The following is a 22,416-nucleotide window of genomic DNA, read 5'->3' on the forward strand; positions in this document are numbered from 1 at the left end:
TGGTGAGTTGGCTCCTTATACCCAATACCAACAGGTGCGTGCGGGAAAAGATTTTTCTTGGGGTTGTGTACAGAAGGAAACCAAGTGTTGGCTTCTCATTGCCAACAGAAAGAGAGGGACAAAGCAAAAAGAAAAAGTCAAGACCAGGGCAAGTTCAAGGAGGACAACAATTGAGTTAATCTTAAAGCGGAGTTCCGGCCACAATTTCACTTTTTAAATATAAATACCCCTGTAATACACAAGCTTAATGTATTCTAGTAAAGTTAGTCTGTAAACTAAGGTCTGTTTTGTTAGGTTGTTACAGCATTTAGACACTTTATAAAATAGAAATTGACTGGGGCCATCTTAAGTGTGGGCATCATGAAGCCAGACTGTATGACTTCCTGGATTTCAGCCTTGCAAATCTCGCACATGCTCAGTGCTGCACAAGCAGTGTCAGATCAGTTTTCAGCACCTGTGCTGTCCAAGTCACATGATTCTTCGAGACTGGGGAGTGCACAGACTCCTGGAAAGTTACACCCACTACATTCCCAGGAGTCTGTGCGGTGTAGGTTAGGAAGCATTAAGCACCTAGGTGCAGGAAGTGGGAAGATTAACTATTCTGCCTAGCAACAACACTTTGAAGGCATCTAAAAAAAAAAAAAAATTCGTAAAGGACTAATGACATTTTTTTAAAACTACTGATGTAATGTTATATTTATGGGTGGAACTCCACTTTAAGCCTCGTACACACGGCCGAGTTTCTCGGCAAAAAACAGAAACTTGCTGTTTTGTTTTTTTTGCCGAGGAAACCGGTCGTTTGTACGTTTTTTGACGAGGAAACTGACGAGGAACTCGTCGAGCCAAAAAGAGAGCATGTTCTTTTTTTCCCTCGATGGGAATGGAGAAAATTGGCTCGCCGAGTAGACATGTGCACAGCAAAAAATGTTGTTAATTCCTGTTTCGTTTCTGTTCGTTTATCATGATTCGTAACGAGTCGTAATTTCGTAAGACGTTAGTTATCGTATTCGTACTCTTTAGTATTTTCGTAACACTCTTTTTTCCGTTTCCGTTTTTTTTCTGTTAGTTTATTTTTCGTTGAATCGAGATTCGTATTTTCGTTATATTTTGTATTCTGCCGCGTTCGTATTTTTAAAATGATTTTATTCGTTCCTTCGTTTTTACGTTGGTTTAATTTTCGTTGTTTTGCTATTCGTATTTACATTATATTTTCCATCATGCCGCATTCGTATTTTCGTAAGAAATATATCTTCGTTGCTTTATGATCATTCGTATTTTCGTGTCTAATTTCCTTTGATTGTAAAAACGTACTTTTGTAGATTTTATTGCATTCGTAATTCTGTCAGAATACATTTTACGTTTATTCGACACACTACTCGTCGTAATTTTGTAATTCGGATTTTACTGTGATTGACTTGACTGTCTTAGTTAGCACACACACCCTGTCTAGAATAAAGTCTGATGTAGAAGAAAACTAAAATATGTCAGATATTACAAATACAAATCTGTCAGATATTACAAATACAAATCTAGAAATTAGATGCACTGCAGTCTAACACAGAAAAAGACACAAGGAGCCAGGAGGTAATGAGAAAGAAGCTCATTGGGGGAAGGAACAAACCTCTTCAGAGGAAAGGGACAGCGCTCAGTGGCTATTGGTCAATGTCCAGAAATATTTCAGTACTAACGAAAGCTAATTTACATTATTTCGTATTTTCGTTGTTTTCATTTCCGTTTTCCGAAGATTCGTAATTTATTTTTCGTTAGTTTTGATTTTCGTTTTTTAGTCTTTGTTCGGCATTTCGGTTGTTTTCTTTTCGGTCTTCGAATATTAGTAAGTTTGCATTTTCGTTCATTTTGTTTTTCGTAATTTTTTATTTTTTTTGGGTTCGATATTTTCGTTGTTTCTATGTTTTCGTTTTGTTTCGTTTCTTTCGGTATTTTCGTTGTTTCTATGTTTTCGTTTCTTTCATCTTTCGTATCTTCGTTGTTTTTCATATTCGTTATTTTGAAAATATCGTTATTCGTTATTAATTGCGCTAAACCGTTCGTTCATTCGTATGTTAACGAATCAACTAAAATAACGAAAATTGACGGAAAACGTATTCGTAACTTAAAAAATTGCACATGCCTAGTTATAGTATGAGCGCTGGGTTAAAAAGCATTTGTTGGGAGTGAAAAGGAGAGTTATGTAGCCCAATGCAAGTTTCAGCCATTGATTCCGGTACAATTGTAACTTCCCCAAATAAATCCCTTTCATGTTGAGATGAAATGTATCTTTCTCTCAAAGAAATTGTCTTTGCAACAATGTTGCTTCTTTTTCATCTATTTTGTTTTTAACCACTTGACCACTGGGCACGTAAACCCCCTTAATAACCAGACCAATTTTCAGCTTTCGGTGCTCTCACAATTTGAATGACAATTACTCAGTCAAACAACATTGTACCCAAATGAAATTTTCGTCCTTTTTTTCACACAAATAGAGCTTTCTTTTGGTGGTATTTAATCACCGTTGGGTTTTTTATTTTTTGCGCTATAAGAGAAAAAAGACTGAAAATTCTGTAAAAAAAAATAATTTTTCTTTGTTTCTGTTATAAAATTTGGCAAATTTAGTATTTTTTCTTCATTCTTTTGCTTAAATGTGAAAGATGAAGTTACGCCGAGTAAATAGATACCCAACATGTCACCCTTCAAAATTGCACACGCTTGTGGAATGGCGCCAAACTTTGTTACTTAAAAATCCCCATAGGCGACGTTGCAGGGTATTGTGGAGTAGTGTGGGGTATTGCAGAGTATTGTGGGGTATTGCAGAGTATTGTGGGGTATTGTAGAGTATTGTGGGGTATTGCAGAGTATTGTGGGGTATTGCAGAGTATTGTGGGGTATTGCAGAGTATTGTGGGGTATTGTAGAGTATTGTGGGGTATTGTAGAGTATTGTGTGGTATTGCAGGGTATTGTGGGGTATTGCGGGGTATTGCGGAGTATTGCGGGGTATTGCGGGGCATTGCGGAGTATTGCGGGGCATTGCAGAGTATTGCGGGGCATTGCACAGTATGGGGGCATAATTGCACAGTATGGGGGCATAATTGCACAGTATGGGGGCATAATTGCACAGTATGGGGGCATTGCAGAGTATTGCACAGGGAGGGATGGCTGGATCTGTGACTGCATGTGTCACAGATCCAGCCCGCAGCAGCTGCTGCTGCTTCCGCTCTCTCCCCTCTCCTCTCTCACACTGTACCGTTCGGTACAGAGAGGAGAGGGAGGAACCGGCGTCATCACATGACGCCGGTTTCTTTACTAGTGATCGCTCCGTCATTGGACGGAGCGATCACGTGGTAAATCGCCGCTATCAGCGGCGATTTACCGTGATACGTGATCAGCCGGGTCCGGAGGACCCGGCGGTCACGGAGACTCCCGTGTGCGCACCCCACAGGGCGTGCGGGAGCGCGATTCTGGGAGGATGTACATTGACGCCCTCCCAGAGTTAAGCAACCGCCTTGTAGACGTATTTCGTCTATAGGGCGGTTGCTAACTGGTTAAGAATGCTAGAATGTGTAATGTTTTCTTGTTTTGGTAAAATGTATTTTTCTCACTTTCACTTGTTGCTGTCCATCTCACAAAAATCTTTACCCAAACTCACAGATGTCTTTACAAACCACAGCATTTAAAACGAGACTCAATTTTGTGTTTTTTTTTTTTTATTATTTCCAAATAATCATATTTTGAGCCCAAAAAAATTGATGTGTACCAACATCAGAAATCACAATAGTGGCCCAGATTCACAAAGGAGATACGCCGTCGTATCTCTCAGAGTATCTATGCGGCTGATTCATAGAATCAGTTACACATAGATAGCCAGAAGATCCGACAGGTGTAATCGTTTTACACTGTCGGATCTTAGGATGCAATACCGCGGCCGTCGTAAACCAGCGTCGGGTATGCAAATTAGGAGTTACGGCGATCCATGACGTTTTTTCGCGTTCGCTACGTCGCCGCTAGTCTAGTTTCCCGTTGCAAAGTTAGTCGTCGTTTTTGGTGCCTTAATTTTACACAGCACACGTATGTGCTGTATAAAGTATGGCCGTCGTTCCCGCGTCAAAATTTTAAAAATCACGTCGTTTGCGTAAGTCGTCTGTGAATGGCGCTGGACGCCATTTGCGTTAACGTCGAAACCAATGACGTCTTTGCGACGTCATTTAGCGCAATGCACGTCGGGTAATCTTACGGACAGAGCATGCGCAGTACGTTCGGCGCGGGAACGCGCCTAATTTAAATGGTGCCCGCCCCATTTGAATTAGGCGGGCTTGCGCCGAGGGGATTTACGTTACACCGCCGCAAATTTACAGGTAAGTGCTTTGTGAATCAGACACTTATGCTGTAAACTTGTGGCGGTGTAACGTAAATGGGATATGTTACGCCGCCTCAGCGTAACGCAATTGTCTGTGAATCTGGCCCAATGTTTCTTCCCTGTGCACAATGCCCCTGCCTTCCCTGTATATATTACCCCCTCCCTTTACATTTTACCCCCTTTCTGGACATTTTACCCCCTTCCTGTACACAATGCCTGCTCCCTGTACACAGTGCCCTTCCCTGTTTATATTACCCCCTTCCTGTACATATCAGCCCCTCCCTGTTTATATTACCCCCTTCCTGTACATATCAGCCCCTCCCTGTACATATTACCCCCTTCCTGTACATATCAGCCCCTCCCTGTACATATTACCCCCTTCCTGTACATATCAGCCCCTCCCTGTACATATTACCCCCTTCCTGTACATATCAGCCCCTCCCTGTACATATTACCCGCTTCCTGTACATATCAGCCCCTCCCTGTACATATCAGCCCCTCTCTGTACATATCAGCCCCTCCCTGTACATATTACCCCCTTCCTGTACATATTACCCCCTTCCTGTACATATCAGCCCCTCCCTGTACATATTACCCCCTTCCTGTACATATCAGCCCCTCCCTGTACATATTACCCCCTTCCTGTACATATCAGCCCCTCCCTGTACATATTACCCCCTTCCTGTACATATCAGCCCCTCCCTGTACATATTACCCCCTTCCTGTACATATCAGCCCCTCCCTGTACATATTACCCCCTTCCTGCACATATCAGCCCCTCCCTGTACATATTACCCCCTTCCTGCACATATTCCCCTCTTCCAGTACATATTATCCCCTCCCTGTACATATTACCCCTTTCCTGGACATATTACCCCTTTCCTGGACATATTACCCCTTTCCTGGACATATTACCCCTTTCCTGGACATATTACCCCTTTCCTGGACATATTACCCCTTTTTTGTACATAATGTCCCCTCCCTGTACACAGTGCCCCTTCCCTGTACATATCAGCCCCTCCCTGTACATATTACCCCCTTCCTGCACATATTCCCCTCTTCCAGTACATATTATCCCCTCCCTGTACATATTACCCCCTTCCTGCACATATCAGCCCCTCCCTGTACATATTACCCCCTTCCTGCACATATCAGCCCAACCCTGTACATATTACCCCCTTCCTGTACATATCAGCCCAACCCTGTACATATTACCCCCTTCCTGCACATATCAGCCCCTCCCTGTACATATTACCCCCTTCCTGCACATATTCCCCTCTTCCAGTACATATTATCCCCTCCCTGTACATATTACCCCTTTCCTGGACATATTACCCCTTTCCTGTACATATTACCCCTTTTTTTGTACATAATGTCCCCTCCCTGTACATATTACCTCCTCCCTGTGCATATTCAGTTCAGCTCTGAATGCTTCAGACATTAGGTGTTCTTTTCAGAGTTACTTTATTAAGGGCTGCTTGGTACAGGCATTCTGGCCTGACCCACTCTGGTCCAAATTGCTGTGGCCTAAACCATTCTGGCCCATTTAATTCTGGTGCGAGCCATTCTGGTACAAGCCATTCTGGAGCGAGCCATTCTGGAGCGAGCCATTCTGTAGCGAGCCATTCTGTAGCGAGCCATTCTGTAGCGAGCCATTCTGTAGCGAGCCATTCTGTAGCGAGCCATTCTGTAGCGAGCCATTCTGTAACGAGTCATCCTGGCGCGAGCCATTCTGGCGCGAGCCATTCTGTAACGAGTCATCCTGGCGCGAGCCATTCTGGAGCGAGCCATTCTGTAGCGAGCCATTCTGTAGCGAGCCATTCTGTAGCGAGCCATTCTGTAGCGAGTCATCCTGGCGCGAGCCATTCTGGTATAAGTCAGGCTTGTATAAGTCACCCTGGTATGTGTTGACATTCTTTGAGCTGCCCAAACTTGGGCTTATGTCATCTGAGCCAGAGTCCTCAGGTTTTTTTTGGCGCTGATAACATAAATGAAATAGAAAAAGTTATTAGTCATTTCAACAGTAAACCATAATATATAAAAAGGAAACGTTTGGAAAGCCTAATTGAACCTTCCGCTTTTATTAATGTGATGCTGTCAGGCTGCATAACCACTTAAGGACCGGACCAATATGCTGCTACATGACCCAAGGGGTTTTTATAATTCGGCACTGCGTCGCTTTAACAGACAATTGCGCGGTCGTGCGACGTGGCTCCCAAACAAAATTGGCGTCCTTTTTTCCCCACAAATAGAGCTTTCTTTTGGTGGTATTTGATCACCTCTGCGGTTTTTATTTTTTGCGCTATAAACAAAAATAGAGTGACAATTTTGAAAAAAATTCAATATTTTTTACTTTTTGCTAACATTTTTTTTTTTTTTTACACTGTTTAGGCCAATTAGGTATTCTTCTACATATTTTTGGTAAAAAAAAAAAAAATTGCAATAAGCGTTTATTGATGGGTTTGCGCAAAAGTTAGATAGGTAGATTCAGGTACCTGGGTGCAAACTTGCAGCGGCGTAGCTTAGCCTGTTTAGGCTACGCCGCCGTAAGTTAGCTAGGCAAGTACATGATTCTCAATGTACTTGCCTGCTAATATACGGCGGCGTAGCCTAAAGCGGGCGGGCGTAAGGGCGCCGAATTCAAATGTCTTGGAGGGGGGCGTGTTGTATGGTAATGAGGCTTGACCTTACGTTTTTCACGTTATTTTTTCTAATGTGCATGCGCCGGGCGCCTACATTTCCCAGGGTGCTTTGCGGCTAAGTACGCCGCACGGGCCTATTGATTTCGACGTGGACATAAACGACGTAAATCCCGATTCGCGGACGACTTACCCAAACAACGTAAAAAATTTGAATCTCGCGGCGGGAACGGCGGCCATACTTTAACATTGTTATTCCGCCTAATAGATGGAATAACTTTAGGCCTGCTAATGCCTTACGGAAACGGCGTAAAACTACTGCGACGGCCAGGCGTACGTTCGTGAATCGGCGTATCTCCTCATTTACATATTCTACGCCGACCGCAATGGAAGCGCCACCTAGCGGCCATCCAAAATATTGCAATCTAAGATAGGACGGCACAAGCCGTCGTATCTTAGATATGTTTAATCGTAGCTCTGTTTGAGCATACGCTTAAACATAAGTCGGCGTAGATTCTGAGTTAGGTCGACTTATCTACTGATAAGTCGGCCTAACTCTTACTGAATCTACCTAAGAGCTTCTACAAAATAGGGGACTGTTTTATGGCATTTTTAATATTTTTTTTTTTTACTAGTTATGGCGGCGATCATCGATTTTTATCGTGACTGCGACATTATGGCGGACACATCGGACACTTTTGACACCATTTTGGGACCATTGTCATTTTTTACAGCGATGAGTGCTATAAAAATGCACGGATTACTGTAAAAATGACACTGGCAGTGAAGGGGTTAACCTGTAGGGGGCGCTGAAGGTGTTAAGTGTGACCTAGGGAGTGCTTGTAACTGTTAGGGGGCGTGGCTTGGTGTGACACGTCACTGATCGCTGTTCCTGATGACAAGGTCACAGACGATCACTGACAGTGTCACTAGGAAGCACGGGGAGATGTTTGTTTACACTTACCTCTCCCTGTTCTTCAGCTCTGTGACCCGATCGCGGGAAACCGGCGGCGATCGGGTCTGCGGGTCCCGCGGGCGTGGTCATGGAGCTCCGGACCGGGTCGTGAGCGCGCTGCCGCCGACGCACGCGCGGCTCGCACCTTAAAGGGGACGTACCTGTACGCCCTTATGCCCAGCCGTGCTATTCTGTCGATGTATATCGTCGTTGTGCGGCGGTCCTTAAGTGGTTAATAATAGCTAGCGAAGTCTTAATACTTACCAAGAAGCAATAGCAGTAAACCACAATAATGCCGATGATAACAAGCAATCCCGCAACCGCTAAGCCAACAATATTGAGTGTGGTGAGGAAAGATTCATTTAAAATCCTTTCTGCAGTTTCATCAACTCTCCTCTGGACCTCATCTAGAAAAGAAAAAACAAAGAAAAATGAATCAAGGGGGGTTATTTACAAAAGGAAAATCCACTTTCCACTACAAGTGCACTTAAAATTGCACTGAAAGTGCACTTGGAAGTGAAGTCACTGTAGATCCGAGGGGGACGTGCAAGGAAAATAAAAAACAGCATTTTAGCTTGCACATGATTGGATAATAAAATCAGCAGAGCTTCCCCTCATTTCAGATCTACCCCTCAGATCTACAGCGACTGCACTTCCAAGTGCACTTTCAGTGCAATTTCAAGTACACTTTGCACTTGTAGTTTGCACTTGTAGTGCAAAGTGGATTTGTCTTTCGTAAATAACCCCCAGCCTCACATGTGCCATGAATGCAGCCTTACCATTGCCATTAATGCAGCCTTACCATTGCCATGAATGCAGCCTTACCATTGCCATGAATGCAGCCTTACCATTGCCATGAATGCAGCCTTACCATTGCCATCAATGCAGCCTTACCATTGCCATCAATGCAGCCTTACCATTGCCATCAATGCAGCCTTACCATTGCCATCAGTGCAGCCTTATCGATGCCCATCTGCAGCCTCGGAGGGCACAGGGAGGGGGTCGGGACGAAGGCCGACAGTTTACAAACAGGAGAATCTCTTGTTTACCCTGTGGCCTCTTTAATACAAAGTCCCGCCTCCTACGATAGACAGAACAGTCGTCCAATGACATCCCAGGAGATGGGACTTTCAATACAGACGCTGCTGAGTAAACAGGAGATTCTCTTCATGTAATCTGACGGCGCTCGTCCTGCCCCCTCCCTGTCCCCTCCAAGGCAGCGCCGATAAATACGGTATATATCTTTTGTGGAAACAATGGCCCAGATTCAGGTAGCTTTGCCCATTATTTACAGAGGCGCAGCGCACCGTAAATTTCCTGCGCTACGCTTGATTCACGGAGCAGTAGCTCCGTAAATTGCGTGTGCGCTCCGGAAAACTGCCCGGCGTAAGGGCGCGTAATTTAAATGATCCCGTAGGGGGCGTGGATCATTTAAATTAGGCGCATTCCCGCGCCGAGCGTAGTGCGCATGCTCCGTCGGGAAACTTTACCGACGAGCATTGCGGTAAATGAAGTCACAAGGACGTCATTTGCTTCAAAGTGAACGTGAATGGCGTCCAGCGCCATTCACGATTCACTTACGCAAACGACGTAAAATTTAAACTTCGCGACACGGGAACGACGGGTATACGTAGCATTGGCTGCCCCTGCTATTAGCAGGAGCAGCCTTACGCAAAAACCGACGTACGCAAACAACGTAAACTGCGTACACGGTTGTGAATCGGCGTTAGTATGCAATTTGCATACTCTACGCTGACCACTACGGGAACGCCACCTAGCGGCCTGCGTAAGAATGCAGCCTACGATATGACGGCATAAGAGCCTTATGCCAGGCATATCTTAGGCTGTAGTCGGCGTATCGAGGCTCCTGAATCAGGAGCATTCGATACGCCGGCGCAAGTAAGTAATTACGCTGCGTAACTATGGTTACGCAGACGCAATTGCTCTCTGAATCTGGGCCAATATATATATACAAATCCACAAAGGGGCCATATTAAATCAACAGGGGGGCCGCATTTGGCCCGCAGGCCGGACTTTGGACATGCCTGCTCTAAACAGTATTTACAACTGAAAATTCGAATCCAGTTTAGAAACGTCTGGATATGATTAGGATTATAAAACTGAAATTGCATTTCTAATGTTAGCAAATCTTATTCTCCCTTTTATAAAATACGAGACGTGTGCTAAATAATAAAACTGTGGAACAAGCACCTCTCTAATGCTTTTTTTTTTTTTTAAAGAATAAATGTACTTTTAGACAAAGTGCGATTATTCTTTTACTGTCCCCAGCCAATGCGGAGAGACCACTGCTTCCATACATAGAGCAAGAATCCTTCTCTACAGCAAGCCAAGCAATGGGATAGGCTGTTCTACTCTGTAGTGTATAAACAGTAAGGCCCTGTACACACGGCCCAGAATCTCGTCAGGAAGAAAAAAAAGGATTTTTGTACTCACCGTAAAATCCATTTCTCTGAGTTCATAGACGGACACAGCCTTCATTGACCTTAGGGTTATGCTTCTTCCTACCAGGAGATTTAAATCTCCTGGTAGGAAGAAGCATAACCCGTTTTCCTGCGCCCCCCCGGTACCTCAGACCAAATGAGGTACTACAGTACAATGTTCGGCTTTTCTTGGCTTCTGCGCCCCCATATCTCAGGCCAAATGGTCTTCTGCTGGTTTTTGTAGTGTATTTTTCCATTTTTACATTAAAGACAACCTAATGTTTTTTTTGGAGTGCGGCTGTCCATCCTTTTTTCTTCAACTAATTGCTTCATGCATTGCCAGCACCCTTGATCTCCTGAACAGTTGCTGATTGTTCAACATACCCACCTGGAGCGGTCACTCCCTTTCTCCAAATGAGGTACTGCAGGCCTATTTTCGGCTCTGCTTGGCTTCTGCACCCCCGTACCTCAGGCTGCATTCACACCTAGGCGTACAAAATCGCGGCGTTTCGTCCCGCGAATTGCGGCGACAAATTGCAGCGTTTTGTACCGCGATTTGCGGCGACAAAACGCAGCGAGTGTGAATGCAGCCTCACCCCCCTCTATGGAGATGGTTCACATCTCCTATGCCGATCGCCGAAAGCCGCCTGAAAAAAGACTTTTTTTCAGGCGGCAGGCGTACGGCGTTCGGCGTGGAGATGTGAACCATCTCCATAGAGGGCAATGTGTTTTCATCCCTCCAGCGTCTCGGGGCTGCTGCGGCGTCACACTACAGGCGACAAAACGCCTAGGTGTGAATGGGGGGTCAGGCCAAATGAGGTACTGCAGGCCTATTTAGCTTGAATTATGCTCGTCTTGTGAGTCAACACTCGCAAACCGAATCAGAATTGTAAAAAAAAAAAAAAAAAAAAAAAAAGTTGCTCGCAAATCAAAAAGCTCTCAAACCAAGTTACTCTTAAACCAAGGTTCCACTGTAGATGGATAGAAGATATATTAATACAAACGTTGGCCTATTTTTGGCTCTGCTCGCTTCTGCACCCCCATACCTCAGGCCAAATGAGGTACTGCAGGCCTATTTAGCTTGAATTCTGCTCGTCTTGTGAGTCAACACTCGCAAACCGAATCAGAATTGTAAAAAAAAAAAAAAAAAAAAAAAAGTTGCTCGCAAATCAAAAAGCTCTCAAACCAAGTTACTCTTAAACCAAGGTTCCACTGTAGATGGATAGAATATATATTAATACAAACGTTGGTTGATCACAAACACTGGTTTCGGAGTAGTGGTCGTTCCTGTAGAAGAAAAAAAAAAAAAAAAAAAACAACAACAATTAGGGAGCCTACACACGCCCGGTTTTCACGGCAAAAAGCTCTCCCAGCAGAGGCTTAAAATGTGTCAATACCGTCCTTTATGTCAGGTTAACACACGGAAATGTATAGCACATAGAAAGATCCCTTTAAACAAATACTTACTCTTCGTAGTAGAGTTACTATCACTCCTGTCGATAGCCTGTATGTGGGGTGTTGCCTCCGTGGTGGGGGTCCCCCTTTCATTACCAGGAAAATGCCTTGTTCTTGGTGCAATTTCTTGTCCTGCGGATAAACAGAAACATTTTAAATGAAAGAAATGAAAAACTAAAATACAGTGTGGAAGATATGACAGTGAGCAGTATGTACAGGAGAGGAGTGTGGAGGGTATGCCGGTGAGCAGTATGTACAGAAGAGGAGTGTGGAGTATATGACAGTGAGCAGTATGTACAGAAGAGGAGTGTAGAGGGTATGACAGTGAGCAGTATGTACAGGAGAGGAGTGTGGAGTATATGACAGTGAGCAGTATGTACAGAAGAGGAGTGTAGAGGGTATGACAGTGAGCAGTATGTACAGGAGAGGAGTGTGGAGTATATGACAGTGAGCAGTATGTACAGAAGAGGAGTGTAGAGGGTATGACAGTGAGCAGTATGTACAGGAGAGGAGTGTGGAGTATATGACAGTGAGCAGTATATACATGGGAGGAGTGTAGAGTATATGACGGTGAGCAGTATGTACAGGAGAGGAGTGTGGAAGATATGACAGTGAGCAGTATGTACAAGAGAGGAGTGTGGAGGAGTGTGGAGGGTATGATGGTAAGCAGTATGTACAGGAAAGGAGTGTGGAGTATATGACAGTGAGCAGTATATAAATGGGAGGAGTGTAGAGGGTATGACGGTGAGCAGTATGTACAGGAAAGGAGTGTGGGGGGTATGATGGTGAGCAGTATGTACAGGAGAGGAGTGTGGAGTATATGACAGTGAGCAGTATGTACAGGAGAGGAGTGTGGAGGGTATGATGGTAAGCAGTATGTACAGGAAAGGAGTGTGGAGTATATAAATGGGAGGAGTGTGGAGGGCATGACGGTGAGCAGTATGTACAGGAAAGGAGTGTGGAGTATATGACAGTGGGCAGTATATAAATGGGAGGAGTGTGGAGGGTATGACGGTGAGCAGTATGTACAGGAAAGGAGTGTGGAGTATATGACAGTGAGCAGTATATAAATGGGAGGAGTGTGGAGGGTATGACGGTGAGCAGTATGTACAGGAAAGGAGTGTGGAGTATATGACAGTGAGCAGTATATAAATGGGAGGAGTGTGGAGGGTATGACGGTGAGCAGTATGTACAGGAAAGGAGTGTGGAGTATATGACAGTGAGCAGTATATAAATGGGAGGAGTGTGGAGGGTATGACGGTGAGCAGTATGTACAGGAGAGGAGTGTGGAGTATATGACAGTGAGCAGTATGTACAGGAGAGGAGTGTTGAGGGTATGATGGTGAGCAGTATGTACAGGAGAGGAGTGTGGAATATATGACGGTGAGCAGTATATAAATGGGAGGAGTGTGGAGGGTATGACGGTGAGCAGTATGTACAGGAGAGGATAAACGCTCCCAGCAGAGGCTTAAAATGTGTCAATACCGTCCTGTGTGTCAGGTTAACACACAGAAATGTATAGCACATAGAAAGATCCCTTTAAACAAATACTTACTCTTCTTAGTAGAGTTACTATCACTCCTGTCGATAGCCTGTATGTGGGGTGTTTCCTCCGTGGTGGGGGTCCCTGTTTCAATACCAGGAAAATGCCTTGTTCTTGGTGCAATTTCTTGTCCTGCGGATAAACAGAAAAAATTTAAATGAAAGAAATGAAAAACTAAAATACATTTGCTATAAAGAAAAGTTGTGAAATGCAGGTGAAAGAGACAATTGCAGGTCAGATGTTCCTGTCAGTAAATTCTGAGGGATCTCATTAGTGTCTCAAACTGATGTCATCAACACAAGCCCAAAGCCCTTTGACACATCAAAACCCACTGGTAGTAAGTATGTACACCGAATGTGGAAGGAATGACAGTGAGCAGTATGTACAGGAGAGGAGTGTGGAGTATATGACGGTGAGCAGTATTTACAGGAGAGGAGTGTGGAGTATATGACGGTGAGCAGTATGTACAGGAGAGGAGTGTGGGGGAGTATGAAGGTGAGTAGTATGTACAGGAGAGGAGTGTGGAGTATATGACTGTGAGAAGTATGTACAGGAGAGGAGTGTGGGGGGGGGGGTGACGGTGAGTAGTATGTACTGGAGAGAAGTGTGGAGGGTATGACAGTGAGCAGTATGTATAGGAGAGGAGTGTGGAGTATATGACGGTAAGCAGTATGTATAGGAGAGGAGTGTGGAGTATATGACAGTGAGCAGTATGTATAGGAGAGGAGTGTGGAGTATATGACGGTGAGTAGTATGTACAGGAGAGGAGTGTGGAGTATATGACGGTGAGCAGTGGTGGGTATGATAGTGAGCAATATGTATAGGAGAGGATTGTTGCGTATATGACGGTGAGCAGTGGGGGGTATGATAGTGAGCAGTATGTACAGGAGAGGAGTGTGGAGTATATGACGGTGAGCAGTATGTACAGGAGAGGAGTGTGGAGGGTATGACGGTGAGGAGTGTGGAGTATATGACGGTGAGCAATATGTATAGGAGAGGATTGTTGAGTATATGACGGTGAGCAGTGGGGGGTATGATAGTGAGCAGTATGTACAGGAAAGGAGTGTGGAGTATATGAGGGTGAGCAGTGGGGGGTATGATAGTGAGCAGTATGTACAGGAAAGGAGTGTGGAGTATATGAGGGTGAGCAGTGGGGGGGTATGATAGTGAGCAGTATGTACAGGAGAGGAGTGTGGAGTATATGAGGGTGAGCAGTGGGGGGGTATGATAGTGAGCAGTATGTACAGGAGAGGAGTGTGGAGTATATGACGGTGAGCAGTATGTATGTACAGGAGAGAAGTGTGGGGGGTATGGCAGGGAGCAGTATGTACAGAAGAGACGTCACACCTACAAATGAATGCCCCGCCCCCAATTTTTAAGACTCCGCCTACAGTAAGGTGACCAGATTTTTTAAATGAAATCCGGGGACATATTTTTTCTTTACTAGTAATGGCGGCAAACAGCGACTCTCTGCCCGTCGCCGCCCGCCTCACAGCCTCTCAAGTCTTACTCTTCGGGCCCCCGGCTACTACTGGATGGGGAGCGGAGGAAGATCACTCCGCCAGGGAAGGCAAGGAGATAGGCAGGCGGCTGGCCAGGATTTGAGCCAAGGCAGAAGAACATGCGAGCGAAGCTGAAGAAATATTCCCTCCGCTCCGACCAGCACATGATCATCAGAAAGGGGCACAGATAATGGGGAAAATACAACCCCCCCTATGCTAGTAGGAGCGGCGGAGCGGGGAGGGGGGTGTAATTCTAATTTTTTTATTTTAATTCTGTACTGACTGTCTTTGAAATTGCCCCTGCCCCCTATTAAATCCAATCTGGGGACAAAACCAGGGACAGACTTGGTCCGGGGACAGTGTCCTCAATCAGGGGACTGGCCCCTGAAACTGGGGATGTCTGGTCACCTTAGCCTACAGGCAAAAAACATGCCCCTCATGGGCGTCCGCTGAAATGTTTTCAGAGGGGGTCGCTTCGGCAGCGGCGATACACAGTCGCATTTTACCCTTTCTTCGACTGCTAGCGGGGGTTAAAAGCGCAACCCCACATTAAAATGTAAAAACACCCCACTGTGCCCCCTGCATCTTTCAATATCTCTTTGTCACTACTGTGTACCCCCTCTCCACAACTGTACCTCTGGACCCCTTTACATTACACGGCACCTCACAGCTCTGGACCCCTTTACATTACACAGCACCCCACAGCTCTGGACCCCTTTACATTACACAGCACCCTGCATCACTGGGCCCCTTTACATTACACAGCCCCCTGCATCTCTGGCCCCCTTTACATTAAACAGCACCCTGCATCACTGGCCCCCTTTACATTACACAGCACCCTGCACCTCTGGCCCCCTTTACATTACACAGCACCCTGCATCACTGGCCCCCTTTACAATACATAGCACCCTGCACCTCTGGCCCCCTTTACATTACACAGCACCCTGCACCACTGGACCCCTTTACATTACACAGCACCCCTTTCCCTTGACTGAAACACTACACTATATTGACAGTATATTTATTGCAGGTCTAAAAGAGGAACCTTTTGGAATGAGGGACAAATGGATTTGATTCCAGAAGAGGGACAGGCACTCTTAATAAGGGACAACTAGAGGGGAGGGGAGCGCTGCAGTCACCGCTTAAATCGGCCTCAGGGCCAGTTCGGCCCTGCTCCTGGCTCTCCCTGGCGATTCCAGGGGGGGGGGCAAACGACCCCCCTTGCCCTATGGAGCGGACGCCCATGATGCCCCTATACATTTTTTACAATGTTGCCAACTATGAAAACGATGGAAAATACATTTGGGTTATAGCGCTGCATGACGGAGTCATTGTCAGTTAAACAGCACCACTGAAAACGGAATAATTGTGTCTGATACCGATGTAATTGGTCAGACAATGGCAATATTTAGCATTTATAATCAGCCCTTCACATTAATCATTAATTAATCAATAATCTAACACTTACTTGGTTTTGCAGAGGTGCTCTGCGCAGTTGTAGGCAAAAGGATAAGAAAACAAACAGCAATTTTCATGCAAAACTCCATTGTGTCCGGAGCCTGGGACACTTCTTCTTCCAACTCAACCGATGCTGAGAGCCAACTGTCCTCCGCTGTACTCTGTTTCTACCGCTAGATGGCAGCCGCAATCCACCTCCCTCTGTCTCTGGGCGCTCTGCCAATCCCGCTGTCACTCTGTGGTTGTCTCCAACCGCGGCTGGGCGGGGTCTTGTCCGGTGACCTACCCGGAGGGGCGTGTCCTGCTGTCAGTGTGGATGAGGGGGCTCGGCAATATGGCGCCGGGCGGGGAGGGGGAAGAAGAAGAAGGAGCCGGTACAGAGCAATATGCAGGTCAGTTCTGACAGTTTGTGCCGTTATGTGTCTTCGGTGTCCTGCTCTGCTCGTTGTCATGGGTGACAGAGTGTTGTGGTTTTATCTCTGCCTGGTACATGTCCCGCCCTGTATACAATTGTGACAGGGAGATCTAGATGTGTCCATGTTATAGGCCTGTGTACAGTCTACAGAGGAGAGCAAGACATTCCCTGGGGGCCCCCATAGTGTTCCCGACTTCCCCGGGGGCCCCCATAGTGTTCCCGACTTCCCCGGGGCCCCCATAGTGTTCCTGACTCCCCCGGGGCCCCCCATAGTGTTCCTGACTTCCCCGGGGCCCCCCATAGTGTTCCTGACTTCCCCGGGAGCCCCCCATAGTGTTCCTGACTCCCCAGGAGCCCCCCATAGTGTTCCTGACTTCCCCGGGGCCCCCCATAGTGTTCCCGACTTCCCCGGGGCCCCCCATAGTGTTTCTGACTTCCCCGGGGCCCCCCATAGTGTTTCTGACTTCCCCGGGGCCCCCCATAGTGTTTCTGACTTCCCCGGGGCCCCCCATAGTGTTTCTGACTTCCCCGGGGCCCCCCATAGTGTTCCTGACTTCCCCGGGGCCCCCCATAGTGTTCCTGACTTCCCCGGGGCCCCACATAGTGTTCCTGACTTCCCCGGGGCCCCCCATAGTGTTCCTGACTTCCCCGGGGGCCCCCCATAGTGTTCCTGACTTCCCCGGGGCCCCCCATAGTGTTCCCGACTTCCCCGGGGCCCCCATAGTGTTCCTGACTTCCCCGGGGCCCCCCATAGTGTTCCCGACTTCCCTGGGACCCCCCCATAGTGTTCCTGACTTCCCCGGAGCCCCCCATAGTGTTCCTGACTTCCCCGGAGCCCCCCATAGTGTTCCTGACTTCCCCGGGAACCCCCCATAGTGTTCCTGACTTTCCCGGAGCCCCCCATAGTGTTCCTGACTTCCCATTGAGTGTTTATTTAATTAAAACATGTTTTATTACATTTTAAGATGTTTGTTTACATTTATTTCTAAAAACGTGTGTGTGTGTGTTCACATAGATGTGTGTTTGAGCTTTGGGGTGCACCCCCCTAATATAATAGGCTGTGCACACCTACGTGGTAAACTGAGGAGATTTTAGTTGGCTCTATAAAGGTGATCCCCAGCAGAGTCCCCCCATACACCAGGCAATCCCAGCAGAGTCCCCCCCATACACCAGGCAATCCCAGCAGAGTCCCCCCATACACCAGGCAATCCCAGCAGAGTCCCCCCATACACCAGGCAATCCCAGCAGAGTCCCCCCATACGCCAGGCAATCCCAGCAGAGTCCCCCCATACGCCAGGCAATCCCAGCGGAGTCCCCCCATACGCCAGGCAATCCCAGCGGAGTCCCCCCATACGCCAGGCAATCCCAGCAGAGTCCCCCCATACGCCAGGCAATCCCAGCAGAGTCCCCCCATACGCCAGGCAATCCCAGCAGAGTCCCCCCATACGCCAGGCAATCCCAGCAGAGTCCCCCCATACACCAGGCAATCCCAGCAGAGTCCCCCCATACGCCAGGCAATCCCAGCAGAGTCCCCCCATACGCCAGGCAATCCCAGCAGAGTCCCCCCATACGCCAGGCAATCCCAGCAGAGTCCCCCCATACGCCAGGCAATCCCAGCAGAGTCCCCCCATACGCCAGGCAATCCCAGCAGAGTCCCCCCATACGCCAGGCAATCCCAGCAGAGTCCCCCCATACGCCAGGCAATCCCAGCAGAGTCCCCCCATACGCCAGGCAATCCCAGCAGAGTCCCCCCATACGCCAGGCAATCCCAGCAGAGGCCCCCCATACGCCAGGCAATCCCAGCAGAGTCCCCCCATACGCCAGGCAATCCCAGCAGAGTCCCCCCATACGCCAGGCAATCCCAGCAGAGTCCCCCCATACGCCAGGCAATCCCAGCAGAGTCCCCCCCCATACGCCAGGCAATCCCAGCAGAGTCCCCCCCCATACGCCAGGCAATCCCAGCAGAGTCCCCCCCCATACGCCAGGCAATCCCAGCAGAGTCCCCCCCCATACGCCAGGCAATCCCAGCAGAGTCCCCCCCCATACGCCAGGCAATCCCAGCAGAGTCCCCCCCCATACGCCAGGCAATCCCAGCAGAGTCCCCCCCCATACGCCAGGCAATCCCAGCAGAGTCCCCCCCCACACGCCAGGCAATCCCAGCAGAGTCCCCCCCACACGCCAGGCAATCCCAGCAGAGTCCCCCCACACACCAGGCAATCCCAGCAGAGTCCCCCCACACACCAGGCAATCCCAGCAGAGTCCCCCCACACACCAGGCAATCCCAGCAGAGTCCCCCCACACACCAGGCAATCCCAGCCCTCTTTACATCAGATGTCAAGACCAGGGCTGGACATGAATAGTAGAGGTCGACCGATATATCGGCCGATATTTGGACGTTTTGGAGAAATCAGCATCGGCCGATTTTTATCCAAATTAGGCCGATATTTTACATGCCCGCTAGCGGTGCCACGGATCCGGAGCTAGGCCGAAGCCGCGGCCTTTCCTGATGCTGTGACCGTGGCGGCAATCCGCGGATTGCCGCTGCGGTCACAGCATCAGGAAAGACCGCGGCTTCGGCCTAGCTCCGGAGCCGTGGCCATCTTGGTACACCCAGGGCGGCGGCCCTCCTCTCTGTTTACGCCCACAGAGGAGGAGGGGCCCGCGCTCGTGGGACACACACACCACTCTCTGGTGTCTGTAGAAGGTGGGGGGGGATGTCTATACTGGAGGAGGGGTGTCTGTACTGAGGGGGGTGACACCATTCTTTTTTGCACCAGTGCCACCTGCCAGTGCCAATTAGTGCCACCTTCCATCCAGTGCCACCATCCAGTGCCAATTAGTGCCACCTTCCATTCAGTGCCACCTGTCAGTGCGATCCAGTGTCACCTACCAGTGCCAACTAAAGCCATCAGTGCCACCTGCCAATGCCAACCAGTGCGAACTATTGCCACCCAGTGCCACCTGCCAGTGCCACCTGCCAACCAGTGCCACTTGCCAGTGCCACGTGACATCTGCCAACCAGTGCCATCTGCCAATCAGTGCCACCTGCCAGTGCCAATAAGTGCCACCTGCCAATCAGTGCCATCTGCTAGTACCATCTTTCAGTGGCAACCTGCCAGTCCCAATAAGTGCCTTCTGCTAGTGCCATCTTCAAGTGCCACGAGCCAGTGCCACGAGCCAGTGCCACCAAAAAAAATAAAAACATCGGCCTAAAATATCGGCCGCAAAAATCGGCATCATATATCGGTATATATATATATATAGTTCCTGCAGCCTCAGTGCCGCCTCCCCGCCTTGTGATAAATTCATACATCTGTAGTACAGGAGTTTGTCTCGGGCATTAGAATTTGTCATGTAGAGAAGTGACACCGTCCTGAAGGGTGAACTCCCGGGATTATGGTTATCAGTGAATTGCTGTTTATCAGGTATGGCCGCCCTCCTGTGTGTATAAGACATTGGCAAACCACATCCTGTTCACTTCTACATCCGGCTCTTTCATGGCTGAGAAGTACCGTGTGTCATTATTTGGCGGGGCTCTGACTGCCGGAAAATGATTCCTCTCTGAAGTGCAGGTAATTGTAGGATTATGTAAATGCTTGGGTCATGTCAGGGATGGAGCGTGGCCTTATTTTTTATTTTTCATACTGTATTTCTTTTTTATACGTTTTTATCATTACAGACCAGAATACATTCTTATTGGAAAATAATAGTACTTATCTCATTATACAACTAATACATAAATTCCTTGGGCCGCATTCAGATACATTGCAGTATCTGTCGGCGCGGCGTAACGTATCGCAGATAGGGTACGCCGCCGTAACTTAGGGCGCAAGTTCCGTATGCAGAAAGAACTTGCGCCCTTAGTTATGGTGGCGTAACGCAGGGCTCGACAAATCCCGGGCGCCAGGTCGCCATGGCGACTAGAAATAGGGTCCTGGCGACTTGGCTTGGAAGGGGGGCAAAAAAAAAATGTTTTTTTTTTGTGAGCTGGTGCCATCTGGTGGTGAGCCGTTGGTATTACAAGTCATTACCACCAGATGTGAGCTGGCGCCATCTGGTGGTGGCCGTTGGCATTACAAGTTAAACAGCAATTCTAATGTAATTTTTCACTATTTTCACTGCCATCTTCTTCCCTCTAATTGGAACCCCCAAACATTATATATATTTTTTATCCTAACACCCTAGAGAACAAAATGGCGATCATTGCAATACTTTCTGTCATGCCGTATTTGCGCAGCGGTCTTACAAGCGCACTTTTTTGGGAAAAAATTACACTTTGTTAAATTAAAAAATAAGACAACAGTAAAGTTATCCCCATTTTTTTTAATATTATGAAAGATAATGTTACGCCGAGTAAAAATTATACCCAACATGTCACGCTTCAAAATTGCGTCCACTCGTGGAATGCCGACAAATCTTCATAGGCGACGTTTAAAGAAATTCTACAGGTTGCATGTTTTGAGTTACAGAGGAGGTCTAGGGCTAGAATTATTGCTCTCGCTCTACCAATCGCGGCGATACCTCACATGTGTGGTTTGAACACCGTTTACATATGCGGGCGCTGCTCACGTATGTGTTCGCTTCTGCGCGCAAGCTCGTCGGGACGGGGCGCGTTTTCTGGCTCCTAACTTTTTTTAGCTGGCTCCTAGATTCCAAGCAAATTTTTCAACCCCTGGCGTAACGTATGTGTGTCGGCGTAAGCCCGCCTAATTCAAATGGGGATGATGTGGGCGTGTTTTATGTAAATTCACTGTGATCCCAGTGCGCATGCTCAAAATTACGCCGCAAGTCGTCATTGCTTTAGACGTGAACGTAACTTACGTACAGCCCTATTCGCGAACGACTTACGCAAACGACGTAAAATTTGCAAAACTCGACGCTGGAACGACGTCCATACTTAACATTAGCTACGCCTCATATAGCAGGGGTAACTTTACACCGAAAAAAAGCCTAACGTAAACGACGTAAAAAAATGCGCCGGCCAGACGTACATTTCTGAATCGGCGTATCTACCTAATTAGCATATTCCTCGGGTAACTATACGGAAGCGCCACCTAGCGGCCAGCTTAAATATGCAGCCTAAGATACGACGGTGTAAGACACTTACGCCGGTCGGATCTTAGGGAAATCTATGCGTAACTGATTCTCTGAATCAGGCGCATAGATACGGCCCCTTATTTCTATATAGGCAGTGCAAAGCAAGTTCTGATTTTTTTTATTTTCTGTTTCTTGCATATATCATCTATACATCATAACAAGCATTTAGAGTAATAACAACATATACACAAACATACAAAAAATAAACAAAAGAAAATCAAGCGACTAATCCAAACCTAATGTAATGAGCTGTGTGTCTATATCTATAAGGCCAGGGATGGACTGGCCATCGGGACTACCAGGAGATTCCCGGTCGGCCGATGGCTCAGTGGGCCGGTTGGAGGTCCGCGGCGATCTACCCATCAATCGCCGACATCTGGCACCTGACGGTTAGATCGAGATTTAGCGAGTTTGCAGAGTAGCGCAGGAAGCGTCTGTAATATGTTCTCTCGCCTGTCACGGCACTCGCGCTGCTCCCCGGCGGCTCCTCCTCTCTTCTCGTCCATCCCCATTTGCTTGTGACATCATCTGGGATGGACGAGAAGAGAGGAGGGGCCGC

The 22,416-nt window shown here is 47.5% G+C and overlaps 2 protein-coding genes across 4 annotated transcripts in view; one reads left to right on the top strand and one right to left on the bottom strand.

Annotated features, from left to right (window-relative positions):
- Positions 1-5,799: 5,799 nt before the first annotated feature.
- LOC120916361 (major royal jelly protein 3-like) lies at positions 5,800-16,920 on the bottom strand. Of its 2 annotated transcripts, XM_040327282.1 has the most exons (6): positions 16,356-16,920; positions 13,398-13,517; positions 11,855-11,974; positions 11,633-11,674; positions 8,211-8,353; positions 5,800-6,330 (listed from the first exon to the last, which is right to left on the bottom strand). In XM_040327282.1, the coding sequence occupies exons 1-6, from the start codon at positions 16,432-16,434 to the stop codon at positions 5,899-5,901; spliced, it is 936 nt and encodes a 311-aa protein (XP_040183216.1). In that variant the 5' UTR covers positions 16,435-16,920; the 3' UTR covers positions 5,800-5,898. The 2 variants fall into 2 exon arrangements, with proteins under 2 accessions (XP_040183216.1, XP_040183217.1); XM_040327283.1 differs by lacking the exon at positions 11,633-11,674 and having other exon boundaries at positions 16,356-16,910.
- The window catches only part of LIPE (lipase E, hormone sensitive type), an 83,723-nt gene continuing 77,947 nt past the window's right edge, over positions 16,641-22,416 (top strand). For both annotated transcript variants that reach the window (XM_040327279.1, XM_040327280.1), the window contains exon 1: positions 16,641-16,737. In XM_040327279.1, the coding sequence (XP_040183213.1) occupies positions 16,662-16,737 (76 nt within the window). In that variant the 5' untranslated portion in view covers positions 16,641-16,661. The remainder of the gene's footprint in view (positions 16,738-22,416) is intronic.

This window comes from Rana temporaria, chromosome 10 (assembly GCF_905171775.1).
Source record: "Rana temporaria chromosome 10, aRanTem1.1, whole genome shotgun sequence".
NCBI classification, from domain to species: Eukaryota; Metazoa; Chordata; class Amphibia; order Anura; family Ranidae; genus Rana; species Rana temporaria.

Coding starts and splice junctions, on each gene's coding strand:
- LOC120916361 (XM_040327282.1), bottom strand. CDS start 16,434: ATGGAGTTTTGCATGAAAATTGCTGTTTGTTTTCTTATCCTTTTGCCT. Junction 13,518..16,355: donor GAGCACCTCTGCAAAACCAA/GTAAGTGTTAGA, acceptor GTTTATCCGCAG/GACAAGAAATTGCACCAAGA. Junction 11,975..13,397: donor TAGTAACTCTACTAAGAAGA/GTAAGTATTTGT, acceptor GTTTATCCGCAG/GACAAGAAATTGCACCAAGA.